This window comes from Zonotrichia albicollis, chromosome 26, assembly GCF_047830755.1.
Source record: "Zonotrichia albicollis isolate bZonAlb1 chromosome 26, bZonAlb1.hap1, whole genome shotgun sequence".
NCBI lineage: Eukaryota > Metazoa > Chordata > Aves > Passeriformes > Passerellidae > Zonotrichia > Zonotrichia albicollis.
The window spans coordinates 4,128,082-4,147,021 of record NC_133844.1 but is presented as its reverse complement, the minus strand read 5'-3'; the positions used below and the strand labels follow the sequence as shown (position 1 = coordinate 4,147,021).

The following is an 18,940-nucleotide window of genomic DNA, read 5'->3' as shown; positions in this document are numbered from 1 at the left end:
GGTCTTCAACAGAGTTGCCATAAGCCCAGCTGGAAATACAAACCCTGAAACTGAAATTCTGCTCAGTGTGTCCTCAAGTGCCTGTGGAAAGGGGAAGCACTTGGAGACTGATATTCATTGTGAGGTTATCTGTATGTGGTAGGGTTATTGTAAAAGAGTCAGATCTGTACAGCAGGAAAACTCAGCCTTTGGAAGTGACTTTTACCATTTGGAGGTTTAGTCCTGTCTGCAGGATTTCATTCGTATCTGGATCCCTGCACAGCCTCTTTCCACCCTTCCACAGAGCGTGTGCCTGTGGCCCTCTGAGCATCTTCCAGGTCTGTGCCAGGGGATGAATGAGCTGCATTCCAGGCTGTCCCTGAAAGCCACTGCCTTCATCTCAGCAGATTGCAGAACGTGTCAACACAATCACTCCACGGCTTTCCTCTTGCTGGAGCCTCCACCAACGCTCGCCGCAGCTCTGGTGCTGCCTGATCAGCAGTGCTGTGGCAATTAATATTTATAAACCTTAAATAAAACAGCACTTGTGTGTACCTGAGAGACCATCTGTTGGGCTCCAGTCCCCAACCAAGCACCTGAGATCAGCGTGGCTGTAACCCTGCTGGGTCCTTGGGGATGATCCCAGCAGGGGAAGAAGGTGGGGCTGTTTCCCTGGAGAGCCCCTGGCTTTGGATTCCCCCCTCTTTCATTAGTTACCAGAGCACATCATCCTCATCCTCCAGGGCCAAACTGCAGGCTTTTTTTTTTCCTTTTAGTCTGGAGTCTTTTATCACTGCACTGTGCATTTATTACTGGGCTTTGCTCAGCTGTGACCTTGGCTTTGGTAGTTGTCCACCTTTTGGATACAAATGCCTTGATTTGGGCGTGGTTTGCAGGGAGAGATGGCTCTGGGATTATTATTTTTTAAATACACCTCGATTTATTTCTTTTAGTAGTTTTTGGGGTTGTTTTTTTTTAAATCTTGCAAAGGTGCTTGGTAGCCATTTGGACACTGATGCCTCTCAATTAACAGTTAATGCATGCATGTGCAAAGATGCCTATCAATGAATAATGCATGGGAATAAGTAGCCTGGCCATTGGGTTTGGCCCGCACAAATATCACATATGGATTATCCTGAGGGCCCCAAATCACACATGAAAAACGTATTAACATGCAGAGACGGCCACGTTCGACCTATTGTGCGCTGCACTTACCTTTGTGACCAGCCTGGCTCTGTTCCCACGTCCCCAGAGTCTCCCAGGCTCACAGCTCTGGTGGACTCTGCTCGAACCAGCCCTTTGGGAATGACCCCAGACCTCCCTCCACCCTGCCGGCCCTGGAGCGGCTCGTTTAGGTACAAACCCTGGGGAATAAGTCCCAGGTGATGCCAGACATGCGTGGCAGGCGCTGGGTTGGAGCCCAGAGCGAAGGGGCTGCGCGGGCAGCGAGAGCGGCCGGCCCTGACCCGCTCGGCTCCGGGCGGGTGGTGCTGAAGGGACAGCGCCGGGGCCGAGCCCAGCCCCGCCGGGGCCCCCGTCCCTGCCTTGGCCTCATCCCCTCTCCCTTGCCCCCATCTTCCCTCTTCCCCATCTCCTCTGCGCTACACCTCTGCTCGCCCTCCATCTCCGCTCTGCTCCCCACCCTCGCTGTGCCCCATCTGATCTCCATCCCCCATTTCCCCTTTGTCCCCCATCTCCTCTCTGCTCCCACCTTTCCTGGCCCCCATCTCGCCTTTGCCCATCTTCCCCCTGCCCCCATCTTTTCTCTACCCCATCCCTCCTTTCCTCCCCATCGTTCCTCTGCTCCCATCTCCCTTCTGCCTTCCTGCCCTCTGCCCCCATGTCCCCATCTTTGTCCCCATGACCCCTCGCCCCTGTCGCAGGGTCACGGTCACCACGGGCAGAAGCTGCGGGGCTGCTCTGTCTCCTCCTCTAGGAACCTGCCCCCAGCCCCAGCCGCCTTTGGCTGCCTCCCCTCATCTCCTGCAGGGAGGAACCTGGGTCTCCTGGCACTGCAGAGGCTTCACTGACTCGCAAAGTCAATAATTGTGGCTCCTGGAGGTAAGTCCCGGTTGCCAGCTCGTTTTCCTCTCTCCCCCGGTTCCCACATCCCTCTCCCATCTGCGTCTCTGTTTCATCCTCTCTTCAGTGCCATCCATCAGCTCTTTTCCCCCCTGAAGAGGGTCTGCACCCACGACGCCGAGACCCAAAGAAGCTGAGTCAGCGTTCTGCTCCGAGCCCCACTGACCCAGCTGCGATCCCAGCTGCTGCCGCCCTCCGGCTCCGCGGCGCCGGGAAAAGTGAGGAACAATGGGATTCCCGGAGCCCTCCACCATTGCTGGGCTGGGGGAGGCAGGGAACCGGCTGGTGGGAGGAAGGGAGGGAGGGAGGCAGAGCCCCTTCCTGCCCTGCCCGGGCGAGGGGAGCAGCCGGAGGGGAGGAGGTGCCCGGTGCCCATCAGCCGCCTGGAACAGCGAGATCCGCACGCCGGGGAAGGGGAGGGGGAGAGGGTGGGTGTGAAGGGGGTTGCTGCTCCAACCTGATCGAGTCCATTTGCCAGTTCACCATTCGCATCACTTCCGGAGCAGTCCTCAGTTTCTGCTGCAGAGTGAGCTTTTTTTTTTTTTTTTTTTCCCTTCTCTCTCTCTCTCTCCTTTTCCCTCCCTCCTCATCTGGATGCTGGGAACTTGAAGCCTCCTCCCTTTATTGCAGCAGGATCTGCCCCATCCTTGCTTCAACTTTGCGCTGCATCAAAGAGAGAGAGCGAGCCACAGGCTGGCTGGTGCCGATGGGGGCAGGGGACGTGCCGGGCACAGCCCTTTGCAGTTGATGTTGCCGTATCTCTAGGACCCAGATCTGTCTCTTTGCTCTCGCTTTCCTTTTCCCCCTCCCCATCTCTTCTCTCCGTGTGTGTGTGTGTGTGTGTGCAGGATCCTCCTGGTTACCGCTGTTGTTATTCCCCCTCAGCAGGGCGACCACCCTAGCCATGGCTGAGAGGAAGCAGAACGGGCGGCAGGGCGAGGAAGAAGAAGTGCCAGCCTTCTTCAAAAACCTGGGCTCGGGCAGTCCCAAGCCTCGGCAGAAATTCTGTGGCATGTTCTGCCCGGTGGAAGGCTCCCTGGAGAATAAGACCATCGACTTCGACTCGCTCTCGGTGGGCCGCGGATGTAACAAAGTCGTGGCAAAGCAGAAGGATGTTGCCCACCTGGGTCCGGATGCTCCGTCCGTCTATTCCAAGCAGAGCGGGAAGGGAGGGGAACCATCTGTTGAATTCGGGAGAAAGGTGGAGATCAGGAGTGCCACGGGGAAGGAGGCGCTGCAGAACCTGAATGACAAGGTGGGTGCATATATAGAGAGAGATATATTTATATATATATATATATTGTGTGGGGTGAGCTCGGGCACGCCATAGGCTGCAGAGGGGACGGATCCTCTCCACCTGCAGCCGCTGGCTTTTATGTCCCCTGCATCCGTGTGGCCGCCCGTGCCTGCCCCTGGGCAGCAGCATCTCTCGCAGAGCTTCACTCCAGAGCTCGAACGCTGTCCGTGTGCTCTCTGCAGGTGTACGAGAGGGGGGCACAAGAAGAAAGAAGATCCCCCCCTCCCACTCCCCCGCACTCACAAACACCCCTCCCTGCCCTCCCGAATGGGGAGAAACAGCGACTTTTTTCTTTCTTAGGCGATTCCCCCAGCACGGAGGTAGGGAAATGCCCCACCCAGGCAGGGAATGCAGCTCACGGCACAGAAACGCGATTGTGAGCAAAGAACATCAATGAGCCTCCACCTACCGGGATCAAATCCCTGCAGGCTTCTCCTAGGGGGGACTCTGCCCCTGCTCCCAGGGGAGCACAGGCACCGGAGCGACCCTGGGAGCTGCATTTCAATGCCAATTTTCATCAGGGCTTCTGGCTACAGTGGGATTTTTTGACTCGGGAAGATCTGGGACTTTCACAGGAATGTGGCATCCTCGTAGCAACCCAGAACTCCTCCCAGGATTTTAAGACTGCTGCAGATACTTCTCATTCTCTGGATTTGTCAGGGTGTAATAAAGCCCATCTTCTTCCAGAGGCAAAACCCACTGAACCTATAGATCTGCCTGACCATGCCCATCTGCTTTCCTCAATAGATCGATTTAAACCAGCTTTACTCAGCTGTGAGCCACGAAATACTCAGTGCACAGCTCTGACAGCGCTGGCAGAGGCTGGAAGAGCAGAAATGAATGAATGAAGTACCCACCAGCAGCCTGCTAAACTCCTGGCATAGGGCAGGAGTTTCTCTGAGTAGTTTCCCAGTGGGCATAGAGCAGCCCTTTCTTCCGGAAGCTCCTCCTAGGATGTGCCTTCTGGCTTTTAAATCTGATCTGGATTGTGTATGATGGGCAGAAGTCTGCCTGGAATTCAGAATATGGGCTAGTTCACCACTTTCTCCTGCTTTCAGAAACATGAAGTATTACTGGAGGTAATACAAAACTAGAAATTAATCAAATGTATTAGTTCTAAAAGATGAACTAGAGGCTCATCCTCCCCAAATCAGCTCCTGCTGCAGTGACCTAAGGGCTCCATCCAGCCATATTTCCACATGTGAACCACTGCTGTCACAAAGAGCTTACAAAGGCAGGCACAGATTTTCAGAATTCCCACACACCAGCCCCAGTGAGGAGCAGGAGGAGGATGTGCTCCACACTGCTCCAAACCTGCTTTCCCAAGCCCAAACAAAAATTTGCCACTGCAGATGCCTGAAGTTTACTCTGATCATGCTGAAGTGTCTACTAATGGAGTAACTTTCCATGATTAATTAGTCTTGTTGGACCAATCAAGGTGCATTTCAAGAATAAAGGGCTTTTTCATCTTGGAGAGTCAAAGGTTCTGCAATTCATGACATTTTAAGAGCTAATTTTGGACAATCTGATATCCTGTGAGACATAAGTATAGGCAGGATATACATTAACTCTGAAAAGATAAATTCTTTTCTGATTAAATGGTACCAGTATAATAAAAAGTTAAGTACAACATTGTGCAAAATCAGAATCCACTGAGAATATTAATAATATTTTTAAAGTGTATTTTTGGTTCTACTTTAAAGATTATTGTCTAAATGTTAACTGAGGGGATGAAATAATGGGATGGTACAAAACATTTGAGTTGTTTCTCATTAGCTTTACTTAACACTGATGCAAATGGATTGTGATGTGAGGGGTGGTGAGCACTGGGGTAAGTGAAGTGTCTTGGGATAAATGTCATACTATGAATTGGGAAATTATTGCAGGAATGTTTTAGCTTTGGTTTTCCAGATGACTGCACCCATAGCTTGAATCAATGGTTAAATCCTCAGCAAGTAAAATCGGCTTTATGTGTTTAAAACTCAGTCATCCTTTTTGTCACATATAGAAAGATCTTGTCTTAAACCCCTTTGAAATAGTTAACAAAGCAATATGGACAAGCTATTTTTTATATTTTTCTCTGAGGTCTCAACTGTCAAGAGGATAAAAAAGAGGATGAAATTATTCCACATTAAATTGCAATATATTGTTTTGTGGGGCAAGATAAGGGCAATCAAATCTCTCTGTGTCTGTCTTGCCTGGGACATTCTGCAGCCATCTATCATGTGTTGCCCCTGGGCTGTGCTGCCTCATAATTCAGGATTAAGATCATCTCTGGAGGCACCAGGAAGGCTCAGCCTCAGCTCCAGCAGCATTTGCAGCTCCATCTCTGGTGGCCAATTCAACAGGTCTGCAGCTCAGCTCAGAGCCAAGCTCTGCTGCTTCCAGCTGCCAGGCCTCAGAGAACTGGCTGTGCTTCTGTTTCCCATCTGAACTTTCTCATCTTCCCTGTTTGGGCTGTTCCTGTTTCTGGAGCTGTTGGTTCAGTGTTGGTTCTGGGCCCTGCTCAGTGCTCTGAGGCCCTGACCCCAACCCTGGGATGTGCCAAGAACATAATCTTCAGATGTGGGAATCCTTAAATGAGGCAAGAGGCCCGTGGCCTGGCTCTCGGGAGCTGCTGTGCACCTGCAAGATCAATTTCTGCAGTGGGATTTATCCCCAGGACAATCCAGGTTGGAAAAGCCATCCAAGACCATCAGGTCTGACCTTGCCCAATGGCCACCCAGCCCAGAGCTCTGAGTGCCATGTCCAGGCCTGCTTTGGACACCTCCAGGGATGGGCACTGCAACCCTTCCTGGGCAGTTCCTGAGCCCCCTTTCCATGGGGAAATTCCTGCTGTGCCCACCCTGAGCTGCCCTGAGCCCCCTTTCCATGGGGAAATTCCTGCTGTGCCCACCCTGAGCTGCCCTGGCCCAGCCTGAGGCTGTTTCCTCTGCTCCTGTCCCTGTGCCCTCCTGGCAGGAGCTGGGCAGAGCCACAAGGGCCCCCTGAGCCTCCTTTGCTCCAGGCTGAGCCCCTGCCCAGCTCCCTCAGCCCCTCCTGGGGCTCCAGACCCTTCCCAGCTCCTCAGGGATTCTGCAGCCCCTTCCCAGCTCCCTCAGCCTCTCCCCAGCTCTGTTGCTCTCCTTCAGCTCTGCTTTGTAGTCAGTGCTGAAGCTGGAAGGTTCCTGGTCCCAGAGCAGGGACTGCTGGAATGGCATCCCAGGGCAATATTCCCCTTTTCCTTACATGACAAGTCTTGAGAGAGGGGCATTCATCTGGGGTTTAAAAAACTTTGGCCATTGATTGCTTGAGCTAGGTCATTCCTCCTAGTTTATCTCTCAGATTTCCCATATCTGTAATTGCTATTCCTTCTGTCTTTCTGACCTATTGAAATTTTTGGAGAGAGACAGTATTTTAGGAAACATCTATGGAGAAAAGCAAGGTTTAATTGCAAGAGAGATCACAGGGCTTTAATCTGGTTTGCAGAGAGAGCCTGAGTAGCTGCTCACACCCTACAACACCAGTACAAGACCTGGGATTCCGGATCTCTCCTTCATTTGCCATCTCATTGTTACTCCAGTGGTTCAGGTGTTCCTCCTGTGCACTTTTACATTCCTTTTTTGCCTCCTGATCCTTTGGGAAGCACAGAGCACTGTGTATAAACTGCTGGTCCAAACCAACAAAGTCTATTGTAACAAATAGCAACAATGAATACACAGACAGTAGGAAAATGTTTTTAGTTTGGAATTGATAGGAGAGGACTCACTTGCAAAACACTATCATGAAGCTTGCAACATGACTGGACTTTTTTCCTAAAACCTCAAAGCTCTCAGGATCATGGTTGTTCATTCCTGGAGAGAAATAATGAATAACAGGATGTTGTTGAGAGCTCGAATAATCACAGACTCTGGAACATTAATGGAACTGTTGTCTAAAACAAAGGAGCTGTTCCAGACAGCTGGAAATGCAGTCCTGAGTTTAATTTGTTACAATGCCTGCAATTTTTCTAGCCTTGTTTCGACAATCATTGTTTGCAAAATAATCATAAGGAAGGATGACTTGCATGTTCTTGCAATGGGTCAGGGTGGTTTGTGGAAACAGTGAGGAGCAAAAATGCCAAAATCCTCTTAACTTTTTCTCAAAGCCATCATTCTGCACAGCTGCTGTTCTATACATACAATGGGTGTCTAGTGGAGTGGTTTTCTATGCAGAATTTACTAATACCACACTTCCAGGCAGGAATGAAGAAGGAGTTTTTATACAGGGCCAGCGGATTATTTGGGCTAAAGATTTGATGAGAAAATTTAAACACTTGGAGCCAGATCTCCCTGCTCAGCTTGGAGCTGATGCAGGCTGCATCCCAAGGGATAAATTCAATTACTGGCACATGGGAGTGGCAGTTTGGTGTGCCACTCTTATGCCACCTCCCTGGGCACAATTTAACAGGCCCCATCTGGTGTTAGTAGGTGCTGAGCAGTCATTTAGGGTCTGCCTGAGATTTTCTACCTGCAGGGCTGTGTCTGACTCCCTGTATCATCCATCTGTCTTGTGGCACATCAAATCTGGGTGTTATCTCCTGGGATGTTGTTGCAAAGTTGGAAAATGATGTTGTCAACAAAGTTCAGGTAGGATGGGGGCATGTGTCCTCATGAACTCTCTTAGGTTATAAAACAACAGCATTTGGGAATAAAAACACCAAAACCCAAACCTCTTTGCACTTCTGTGTGATTATCAATGTCCTGTCCTGTGATCCCCTCCCAAAGAGCAGGAATGACTCTCAGGGTGGGAGAATACAGGTCAAAATTCCATTTTTTCTCTGAGCCATGATCATCCTGCACCTCAGAGGAAGGCAAAGCAGGGACAGCAGTGGTTGAGAGCCTGATGCTTTGCCCTGTAGGTTTCTGGGGAAGGAGAAGAGATTATGTCAAAAAACTACAATCACTGAACACAGACATTTCTTAGTACCTGCCCATGCTTCCCATGGGCCCGGGGGTGCGAGAGGATGAAAGGGAGAGGCAGTGACAGTGAGGCCTGAATGTCCCATGCCTTTGTTCCAGAAATTCTGCATTTAGCTGTGCTGCAGGTCAGGGCAGGATGTGGCCGTGAGTGGTTTGGAGAGAATAGCACTTTTTTTCTGTGAATTGTATAACCCCTGACAGAGCAATCTCTGTCTAGAACCCCGAAGAGAGCCTGGCTCATTCCCAGTACATGATGGGGAATTGTTTAATTGCTGGGATTGTTTAAGGATAATTCACATCATGGCACTCAGGACATTTCCTCTAAGAAACACACTCCAACACTAACAGCCTTCTTAAAATGCTATTTTTGAGCCTCTTGAAGGGTTCTCTGGATTTTAAAAGAAAGAAAATCAATTGGAAGGTTAATTTTAATTTGCAGATCGAATGTACATTTTGATTGACCTGTTTGTGTGGCTAGAAAGTGAATCTTACCCTCAAAAAAAGTGATAGTCTGTATGCAAAAAAAAAAAAAAAAAAAAAAATCAGGCTGTTTCTCTGAGAAGCTGTATGATTTTCAGCTCCTCATAGTAACATTTGACCCCCCATGGTCATTTCTGTGCTATGACTCTTAATTTTAATTTTCTCCTCTAAGATAATAAAGCAAGAGATGCTCATTGTCAAGTTTAAATCCTCTCAGTAGTTTAATTTACAGTGATTAATAAAGGACAGTTCTTTCATAATCTTTTGGGAAGAACAGATATAACTCCTCCTACCACGTATCAGCCTGGATTTAATTCTCCCTACACTTCCCAGGATACAGGACATTGCTGGATCCATGGAAAACTCCTTTACAATCGTTGAGAGTTGCAGCTGATGCAACAATTGGCATTGGCAGGATCATGACAGAAAATTAGGGCCTGATGAGTGAACTCCTCAAAGCTCTTTTGGCCCAGTTCATTTAAATCCATCTCTGATTCCTCTTTTCATTAAGTTTTAAAATGGATATTTCCATTTGCAGGTTTTTTAATTTCATGGCAAAATGCCATTGTGGACACACCTTTAAGTATTCAGTAGGAGTAGAAGCAATTTGGGTGTTGCAGAAATTCTGTGGGCTTTGTTGCCATTACACTAAAATTCCACAAAGGAAGAAACTCTTTTTAATACTTCTTCTCCCAACCATCCAGTAACTTCACAGTGGGAATAAAATTCTTTTCCAAGTGCTTTATGGTAGTTCACAGAATCTCTGAGTTAAGCTTCAGAGCTGATGTAAATTGATTTCTTCTGATGCCTGTGCTGATTTATTTCAGCATAGATTTCTTTTGATGACTTTAGCATAGATTATCACCACACAAAGGCTCTCACATTCCTGTGCCATTTTCCCTCTAGACCTTGGCAGGATACAAATTTAGACATATATGTGTTCCTTTGACATGAAATAAGTTTCTGCTGCCAAGAGCCTCACAAGTGCTGCAGCAGCTGGGCAGGAAGGGCTGCTGATGATCCTGGCCAATGTTCCCCCAAATACCTGAAGCCTGAGGATGGCTCAGGGACACTCTTGTCCTTCCCTTTATTAGCATTGATTAGACAGTGCTCATTTATGTGACACCTATAATTTTACCCTGTTCAGCCCCCTGTGTGCAGAAGAGACCTGTGGAAGACAAAGTGCATCAGCATTATGCAGATATCCCACCACTTCTCAAAATATCCTAGCACTGCATAGGGCAGCAGGGCTGCATCCAGCCCGGATTTAGCAAGGAAGTTCAATTCTCTTCTTTTAACAAAGGACCAACTCCTGCCTCTGATGTTTCATCAATAGTTACTTTTCTTCATTTAACTTGTGGGGGAATTTATGCAGGAACTAGAGATTTACCAGAAGAATTACTCAGAGAATCATGGAACGGTTTGGGTTGGAAAGAACCTTAAAGCTCATCCAGTTCCAACCCCTTGCCATGGGCAGGGACATCTCCCACTGGACCAGATTGCTCCAAGCTCTACCAGAACTAACCAGAAAGATGCACTTAGGTAATTCCAGGCTGTTCCCCACTTGTTTTCATCCTAACATTGTCAATTAGCTCTACTCATCCCCTCTCCTTATGTGAGATTATACAATAGACAATTTCCACTCCTTACCTTTTTTAAGCAAGGATAAATAAGCCAGTTTGCAACTACAGTAATTTAAAAATTACTTATTTTGACGTTTTAGCTCATTGTTAAAAGCAAAGAAAATTGGGGCATATTGCTGTGCTGTAATGGAGCTAGGAGACATGCTTGGGAGCTCATTTCTAGTCCTAAATCATGGAAGTTTTAAAAATTCGGTGCTGTGTAGATGTTGCATCTTCAACAAGTGTGGTTTTCCAGCCCTTTAATCTCTGAATTTATTTCATTCTGAATTACTTAGGTTCTTGCAACAAGGTGATGCGAAAGACAAGCTAAGTGTCACCTTAAGATTGGTTATTGCTTTCTGACCCTAGTCACTGCTGGATCCAAGTTATGGAATACATGATTATGGAATGCTCAGCGTTTAGGAACTGCTGCTCTGAATTAAGCCCATGTGCAGTAGGAAGCCTTTTTAAAATAAAAAAAGAAAATTGCAAAAGGTATATTTGGGCAGCTGAGATGGGCTCTAGGTGTGTTGGTGATCCACTGCCCAAGGCCTGGGTGCCACCTCCCAGCCTTGGGCAGTGTGTGATCCCTCTCTGGTACTCTCCCACCTGCAAACAAAAGGCATGGAACCATTCAGATGTTAAGCTGAGGAGGAAAACCGGCATCAAAGAGAAAAAAAGAGGAACAGTTGCACTGTCTAAATTTAGAGACATGATGTAGATTCCTGGTGCCATGTTCTGAGCAAAAATATGCTAAGGTTTCAAAACTTCTTCAGGCACACATCAGAGGCTCAGGATAATTCATTCAGGGTTGTCTATTCTAATCATTAAATCAAAATAAACCCTACAGGCTGACAAATTAATCATTTTGTCACTGTAATAATGAGCCACTTTTTCATTTGTTGCTAATTGGATATTAACTGATTGACATATCATCTCCTTAAGTATTGTGGGATATCCTACTTATACCCAGGAAAAACGACTTTTTGGAAGGAAAAACAGAAGGAGCCGTTAAATCCTATATTCCTTAGAGCTTCCTGTGAAGAAACGAACATAAAAGGTCCTGGTAGGAGTCTCTTTGAACAGATGATGTTTTTATAATGATTTATTGCTCTCCTAGACCAAAGGTTTCATTTCCTACTGGCTGTGCAAGGTGTGTTTGGGTATGTAGAGATCACAATTTTGTGGCAGGCAGAGATGCAGTTTGTGTGACATGAAATTCATCGTGAGTCATGGAAGAAGGTAAGTCTTTGATCGTTAATTACTAGTTATAATCTTCAAGCAGAAGTGAATTTGTGGTATTGAGTTCTCCAAAAATTGTGTTGTACCTTACCCCAGCACAGCTGATGTCAGAGGAACCTGCTTGGCCACGGATCCCACCTCCTTTTCCTGCACTGGGACAAGTGCATTGTAAACAATGAGGAGATATTTATGCCATTTAATGCATTTCTTTCCTTGAAGTACCAGCTTATGGAGTTCAGGGACTGAGAAATTTGACTCCAAGTGTGACTGAAACATGGAGCACGGAGTTGGCAGCATTGGAGTAGTAAGGAATGGCCCGAGGCACCATGGAGAGGACCCCCCCGCCCGGGTGCGTAGCTCTGAGCCCACATTTCCCTGGCACTAAGGTTTCAGGTTAGTGACCACAGGTGTCTCTGGGGGGTTGGATCCGGGCTGCGTTGTCTAGATGAGGTGTGGGAGAAGGCAGACTGGGAAAACAAAGCGTCGGGAGTGGCTTCAGATCTTCATTCTCTCCCCCGCCCCCCCCTCCCCAGTTTGCTAATTGGGAGAGCCAGAAGGGTGGGGTAGGACAAAGAAGATGGAAAGCACCGAGGTCCCCACCGGGCATCCTCTGCTCCTCTCGTGCGGGGCTCGGATGGCGGCTGTCCGCAGCCCCGGGAGCGGGCATGGCTCCCGCTCCTCCCGGGATGGGCACAGCCTGGGCGGGGATGCATGGGAGTGTCCGCACACCGGGAATAGTGGGGCCGTTCCCGCTCCTCCGGGATGGGCACAGCCTCGGCGGGGATGCATGGGAGTGTCCGCACACCGGGAATAGTGGGGCCGTTCCAGCTCCTCCCGGGGATCTCGCAGCCCCTGCGGGGATTAAAACGCGGCTCCCCCGAAGGGCGCATTTCGCAGAGCCCCGTGGCTGCCCCGCCCAGCGCTGCAGCTTCGCTAAGCCGGGGCCCGCGGGAAGCGTTGCGGTGGGAGCGGGGGGCCGGGCGGGCGGTGCCTGGCGTGTCCCGATGGATTCCGGTCTGTGTATCCCGATATATCCCGATATATCCCGATATATCCCGACGCCTTCCCGGCCCCGTCCCTGCTCCCGCGGCCCGGACCGTGGTACAGCCCCTCCCACCACTCATTTGCATTCCGTCGCGTCCGTTCCTCGCTCTCCCATTGGGCGGAAGCCGCCGCTGATTTGCATCCCCGCGGGCACTCAGCCAATGGCGCAGCGCGCCGGGCGAACAGGGCCCGGGAGCGGCGGGGGCCGCATGCGCGGCTGCCGCCCCGGCGCTGCTCGGGGCTGGGCCGGGCTTGGCTGGGCTGGGCTGGGCCGGGCTTGGCTGGGGCTGGGCCGGGCCGGGCTCCGGGCGCAGGGAAGAAAGGGAGGCGCGCAGGGTTGGCTGCCTCTGCCGTTCCGGCCATTGCGGAGAGCACCGATCACCTCTCGCACCGCGCCCCCCACCCCCTCTCCCCTTCCCTGGGATTGCAGTGATTTGACCTCGGGGGATTTATTTTTGTTCTGGGTTTTTTTTGTTCTGATTGGGGTTTTTTGTTTGTTTGTGTGGGTTTATTTTTTTTTTTGGTTTTTTTTTTTTTTTTTTTTTGATCTACACATTGGTGAAGGGGAGGTTGCGGAGCAGTTGCTACGCGGGAGACAATAGCGGTGTAGCAGCCGCTGCGCTTCTCTTTAAAAAACATATAACATTACTGAATAAATACATCGGGGGTTGATTTCCCAAGATGTCTTATCAGGGGAAGAAAAATATTCCGCGGATCACGGTGAGTGGAGCGCAGGGGAATAGCGGCGGGGAAGGGGGAGGGGTGCGCGGGGATGGAGCCCTTTGTGTGCCGGAGCGATGCGGGGCTGGGGCAGGATAATGGGATCAGGGATAATGCGGCGCTTCCTGTGCTGCAGCGCCGGGGGGGCCGGGGTCGGCGGAGCTGAGCCCGGCCGGGGGCGGATTCAGCGGCATCGCCCGCAGCAGCGCAGCGCCGGCCCCGGACAGCACCGGGGAGCCCCGCTCGGCGCCTGGGGCTGTGCCCGTGGAGGGGTCCCTGCCTGGGGAGGGCTCCCAGCCCCGGGGCTGTGCCCGGGGGGTTCTCCCAGCCTGGGGAGGGGTCCCTGCCCCGGGGCTGTGCCCGGGGGGCTCTCCCAGCCCTCGGGCTGTGTCTCGGTGCCTTCCCGGGCGTTCCATCCCCGCCCGCCCCAGCCCGGCCAAGGGCGGCCCCTGAGGGCATCAGCTCGGGACCCCAATCCCCGGCGGGCTGGCGCTGGGGATTTGCCAGGATGGGCTTTTCTTCTCCGGGAAGCTTCTGGCAAGGCGCAGGTCTCGGTGCGGTCCTGGGGGAGCGGGGAAGGAGCCGTTATATAAACCCCTCCCTCGGTCTCCTTGTTGAGGGAGCCGATTTAGGGCAGGTATTGCAGATCCAAGGGTACCAACTTTGGGTTACGTAAGATATCCTCGACTAACGGGCTGCTGGAGCTGCTTATTTTTTTGGACGCGGGAGTTTTTCATCCTTGGCAGCGCTTCCGCACCTTCCCCACGGACACACCCTTCCCTGTCCTCCTTCCTCATCCTCGGGGGCAGGAAAAGGAGCTCTGGAACGGGGCTTTGACGTGTCGGGGTTGGGCAGGAGTCCCTGGATTGTACAATTGCAGTGCTTAAGGAAGGCAGGGGATATGCAAAATGGTTATTGCTAAATGGTGCATTCTTCTTTTTTAAAATTATTTTTTCTCTGGAAAAGGGGAGTCAGTTTCCCTCCAAGAGCCCCATGGTAAAGAGTTTAAAAAGCTGCCTCTGTTTTAAGGGCGACAGAGGTTCCTGCTGAATCCCTGTCACGGGCCAGGAGTAGCATGACGCATTTTTCTTCTGGCTGAACGCTCTGATTTATGTTCTGTGCACCCAGTCCTCCTGCAAAGGAGTAGGAAAAATCAGATTCTGCTGCTGTTTACTGTTGTGCAAACCTGGGATTATCAGCCGAGGCTAACGCTGGAAAAAGGAGGATAATGCATGTGTGGCTGCCCTGATTTCACTGCTGAATAGACACAGATTTGGTGGCAGGCCCTCGCAGGGATGTGAGCTGCATGTGCTTTTGTCTCCAAGGTGGTTGAGATGAGCAAGAGGATTCGTCCTGATCTCAGAGCCCTCTCAAGAGCCCTGCAGCAGCCCTGGTTACTGCCAGAAGCATCATTAAAATGTTCCAGGCTGCATTTTGTGGCCACTTTACATATCTATTTTTCCCTTCTTCTTCCCTAATTGATGCCCAGTGTATGAAGACTTGAGCTGTTGGTGACATCCATGGCCAGGCTTTCCCATTTTAAAGGCATGAGGAGCCTGCAGTGGAGGTGGGCATCAACACTGCAGTATTTCTGGAATTGGTAAACATGTAGGCCAGTTTGCTGGAAAGGCTGGTATTGAAAGACAAGTGGGTTTTTCACACCCCACATTAATTCACTCAGGCTTATTGGCATTTGCAGCCGCTCCTAAATTTAAATTTTGGGGGTTTCTTTTTATTTGAAATCAGTGGCATTATCCAGGGGAACTCTCCACTGCAGCAGGAGGAGGAAGGAGAAGCAGAAAAGGAGGGATATTAAGCAGTGTTACAAAAGGTGGATCTAATGGTATAAATCAGTATCTGATGCAATTCTTGGAGCCCTTTTGGTGTTAAAAGAGCCATGTCAGTTGAGAATTGGGTGCTCCAACTCTTCAGTTTTATTATGAGGAATTTGGGAAAATGCCTGATTGTTCCTTCTTTCAACGAGTGGAGTTGGCACTTCAAAATCAGGGCCCTGAGCATCCCCGTCACTGTTTTAAATGTATTTTTCTATAAATTCTTACATATATTTTCTTTAAGTCCATGGCATCTCTGAGTTAAAAGTCCAGCTTTTGATTTCCCCAGCCTTTGGCTGTGCTAGTATTGCTTTGTTCTCTTCCAAAGGTGTTTCTGTGAGAAGGGAAAAAAGAATCAGAGTAAGTACAAGCACAGCTCCGAGGGCCAAAGGTGTGGTTTAAACCAAAGATTCACAGCATGTATGTGCTTTGCTTTAAATATTCATCTGCTGTAAAAATGCATCTGTGATGTGGGGAATGAAGGAACCAGGGGGATGTAGCAGCCACTTCTAACTCTCCTCCCCATCAGGAGCTCTGCAGTGGGTCTCACTCTTGTTTATGACTACTGCAAAAAACCCCACAAAAACACAAACAGCAACATTTTTTTTTTAACCTAAAACCTTGTGGAAGCAAGCTGTAACCTGGGCTGGGATAAAGTCGTGCTGCCTGATAGCTGCCTTATTATAATTACCTTCCTGTTCCTGCCAAACTGTCTTCTAATTTGAGGAAATTTTAATGACTGTTTTGTATATCCTTCCCTTAACCCTAATTTGCTGAATACATGCATATTTCCATCTGGTTCTGCAGTGGTGCTGTGGATCCACTGCATCGAAACATCACTGAACTGGACCAAAGGAGTTTGTTTGTGTTGTGCAACCCCTGGCAACAGACTTTTGGGCCATTTCCCTGACAGCAGTTGACTCACATTTGGCCAAGCAGTGACTCCACTGTGTGGATGCGTATAGGAAATTTTGCGCACGACCAAGGCAGAAAGAAACAAGAGATGTGGTTCTAACACATCCCTCCAAGTGCTCTTCAGTGCTGCTGCTGCCGGTGATGGTGGCAGGCTTCAGGTGGGAGTGGAGCTGCCAGAGTAGATAAGATCACTGGAATCCACCTCTTTCCTCATTCTGATTTTTGGGTTTTTTTGGATCATCAGTGATGAAAGGCCTTGCAGATGAAATAAAGCATTTTATCTTTCCAGTTGAAAGTGCAGCAGTTGACTTGTGTTTTGATGTGTGCTGGTGAATAATGCAGGGGTTGTTGCCTTCCCTCCTCTTTCATCTCTGGAGTGACACTGCAGACTGTCAGCTCTCCCATTGAATAATTGTGTCTTGTGTTGTGCTTCTTTTGTTGTAGAGCGATCGTCTTTTGATCAAAGGTGGTAAAATAGTTAATGACGACCAGTCCTTCTATGCAGACATTTACATGGAGGATGGGTTGATAAAGTAAGTGATGCCTCATGGTGGGATTGGGTATGTACAGAAATGCACTGCAGATTGGCTGGAATAGCTTAATCTCAGAGAGATCTATTCAATTACAGTGAAAAATGAATATTTCCACGTCTATCCTGGTGTTTACTGAAGGAGCAGTAAAAAGCAGGGTATTGAGTAAATAAACAGTCGGGCCCAAACCCTGCTGGCTCCAAGGAGGTACTTACATGTGCTTAATTTTAGCCACGAGAGCAGCCCCATGCTGAGATGACACATGTGTTTGAAGTTATCTGTGCTGTAAAGTTTCACTGAGTTATGACTTCAGATATTTTGAATTCAGAGTTCAGCATCCTAACACAATTCTCTTTTAGGCTTGGAGGCTGGACTTGGGTGACCTCTGGAAGTCTCTTGCAGTGCTGACTTCTCTGGGTCTGTGATGTAGAGATCACTCCAACCCCCCTTCAAGTAAAAAAGGACCCTGAAGTGGAAGAGGTTCAGACCTCTTTCTGTGTTTTCAGGCCTGGAACATATGTTCCTGGCGCGTTAAATGTGTTACAGATTTCTCTGGAAAATTATTCCTAGGAAAAAATAGACAAGCTGGAGGTTACAAACAAGGAATTTTCCTGTTCTGGCTAAACAGCTAGCACATGTGCTTTTTCAATCAAGGTTAAAAGTTAAAGGAGCTAGCCAGAGACAGCTAATTAATTGCATCCACTACTGCACTGCTAAAAATAGGTCTGTGAAGAGCTGGACTGGAGAGACCTCTGAGGGTCTCACCAGGAATTTGGTAGCCAATATCTGCCTGAATTTATGTTTGTGCAGAGACTCTGTAACACATATGAGAGGAAGGTAGAAAATAAAGAAGCAAAAATTCTTTCAATGTTCCCAAACCAGTAGCTGTTAGAAAGCTGGAATCCAGTGTTGAGCTGCTGCTTTAAGTCCAGCCCCTGGAAAGCTGTGTTGGGTGTGGTGATCATCCATGATCTGCACGGCCCCTTCCAGAGGGGCTCCTTCTTTTCCTTCCTTTTAATGTTATCCTAAAGTCCTGAAGGAATTGCACACTGAACTCACCGTGAGGCAGCTGCTTCCACAGGCAGAATAAAGCACCCTGAGCCCGGTGCGTGCTGATCCTGTGCCCTGCTTTATATGGAAAATACAACTGCAGCTCAGCTAAGTAGCACAGGGGTGTTTGTTTACAGGCTGCTTACCTGGCTGTGCCTGACCTGCTCCTCAAAACCTCTTTCCCCAGGCAAATAGGGGAGAACCTGATCGTGCCAGGGGGAGTGAAAACCATCGAGGCCCACGGCAGGATGGTGATTCCTGGAGGCATCGATGTCCACACCCGCTTCCAGATGCCAGAGCAGGGAATGACATCTGCTGATGATTTCTTCCAAGGGACCAAGGCTGCATTGGCTGGGGGCACCACCATGATCAGTAAGTGCCTGTTTTCCTCTTCCAGCAAGGCTGGGCTTTTCTTTTTCCCAGATGAGAACGGGAGCTTTGGGAGTCACCTTGTTCTGAACCAGTGGGTGATGTCTGGCCAAGTTGCTGGGCAAAGCTTGTGGGAATAGGGGTGGAAAAGCAGGACCCCAGGATTTCCTCATCTTGCACTTTTCACTCATTTCATTTGTCTTCCCTTGCTGGTGGTGTGACTTCAGCAGGTTTTGGGGCTGCTGCTGCTGGAGCCAGTTGTCTCTGTGACGTCTGGCTCCAGAGTGAGGAGCAGATCCCCCACATTCCTGTGCCTTGGTCCCTTGTCTGTGGAAAGATATCTATTGTGTTTCTCACACCCAGAAGCCTGATGACAGTGTTCAGTGTGTCTTTGAAATCTGGACCACTTATTTAAGGATCTGCTTTAGCCACCAGGATTTTTTTTAGTGTAGCTCCACTTGGGCTCATCTCCTCCTTTGGAGAAAGAGAGGAATTGTGAAGTAAAAATACCTCAAAATAAAAAAGACAGGCAGACTGACTGGTGTCCTGGCAGCAGGATTAGATACTTTTGGTGTCTAATCTAATCCCTTCGGCCTCTAAAATGCCTCAGGAATTACTTCCAGACTATCTGTTCCTGCTTATATTTGCCACAGGATCTTAAAACTCCACAAGCAAGTCATAGTCATAACCTTGTAATGTTGTTTGAGCCAGAGGAAAAACCAAACCCCTCTGTTGCAGGGCAGCTGATCAGGTGTAAAAATCTGCCATGGTATCCCAGGCTTGGTTGCTGCATGTGGGAATGAGGGATAAAGATGTGAAGTGATCCAAAATCTGAGCA

General features: G+C 49.3%; 1 protein-coding gene across 4 annotated transcripts in view; it reads left to right on the top strand.

The window, feature by feature from the left end:
* The first annotated feature begins 1,901 nt into the window (after positions 1 to 1,901).
* DPYSL2 (dihydropyrimidinase like 2) overlaps positions 1,902 to 18,940 on the top strand; it is a 56,228-nt gene continuing 39,189 nt past the window's right edge. The window contains exons 1-5 of one of the 4 annotated variants that reach the window (XM_074559007.1): positions 1,902 to 2,040; positions 2,129 to 2,279; positions 2,947 to 3,316; positions 16,598 to 16,686; positions 17,921 to 18,105. In XM_074559007.1, the coding sequence (XP_074415108.1) occupies positions 2,966 to 3,316; positions 16,598 to 16,686; positions 17,921 to 18,105 (625 nt within the window). In that variant the 5' untranslated portion in view covers positions 1,902 to 2,040; positions 2,129 to 2,279; positions 2,947 to 2,965. Of the gene's footprint in view, positions 2,041 to 2,128; positions 2,280 to 2,459; positions 2,588 to 2,946; positions 3,317 to 12,941; positions 13,407 to 16,597; positions 16,687 to 17,920; positions 18,106 to 18,940 lie in introns of those variants that run through there. The other 3 variants (XM_014272325.3, XM_026797669.2, XM_074559009.1) reach the window with 3 other exon arrangements.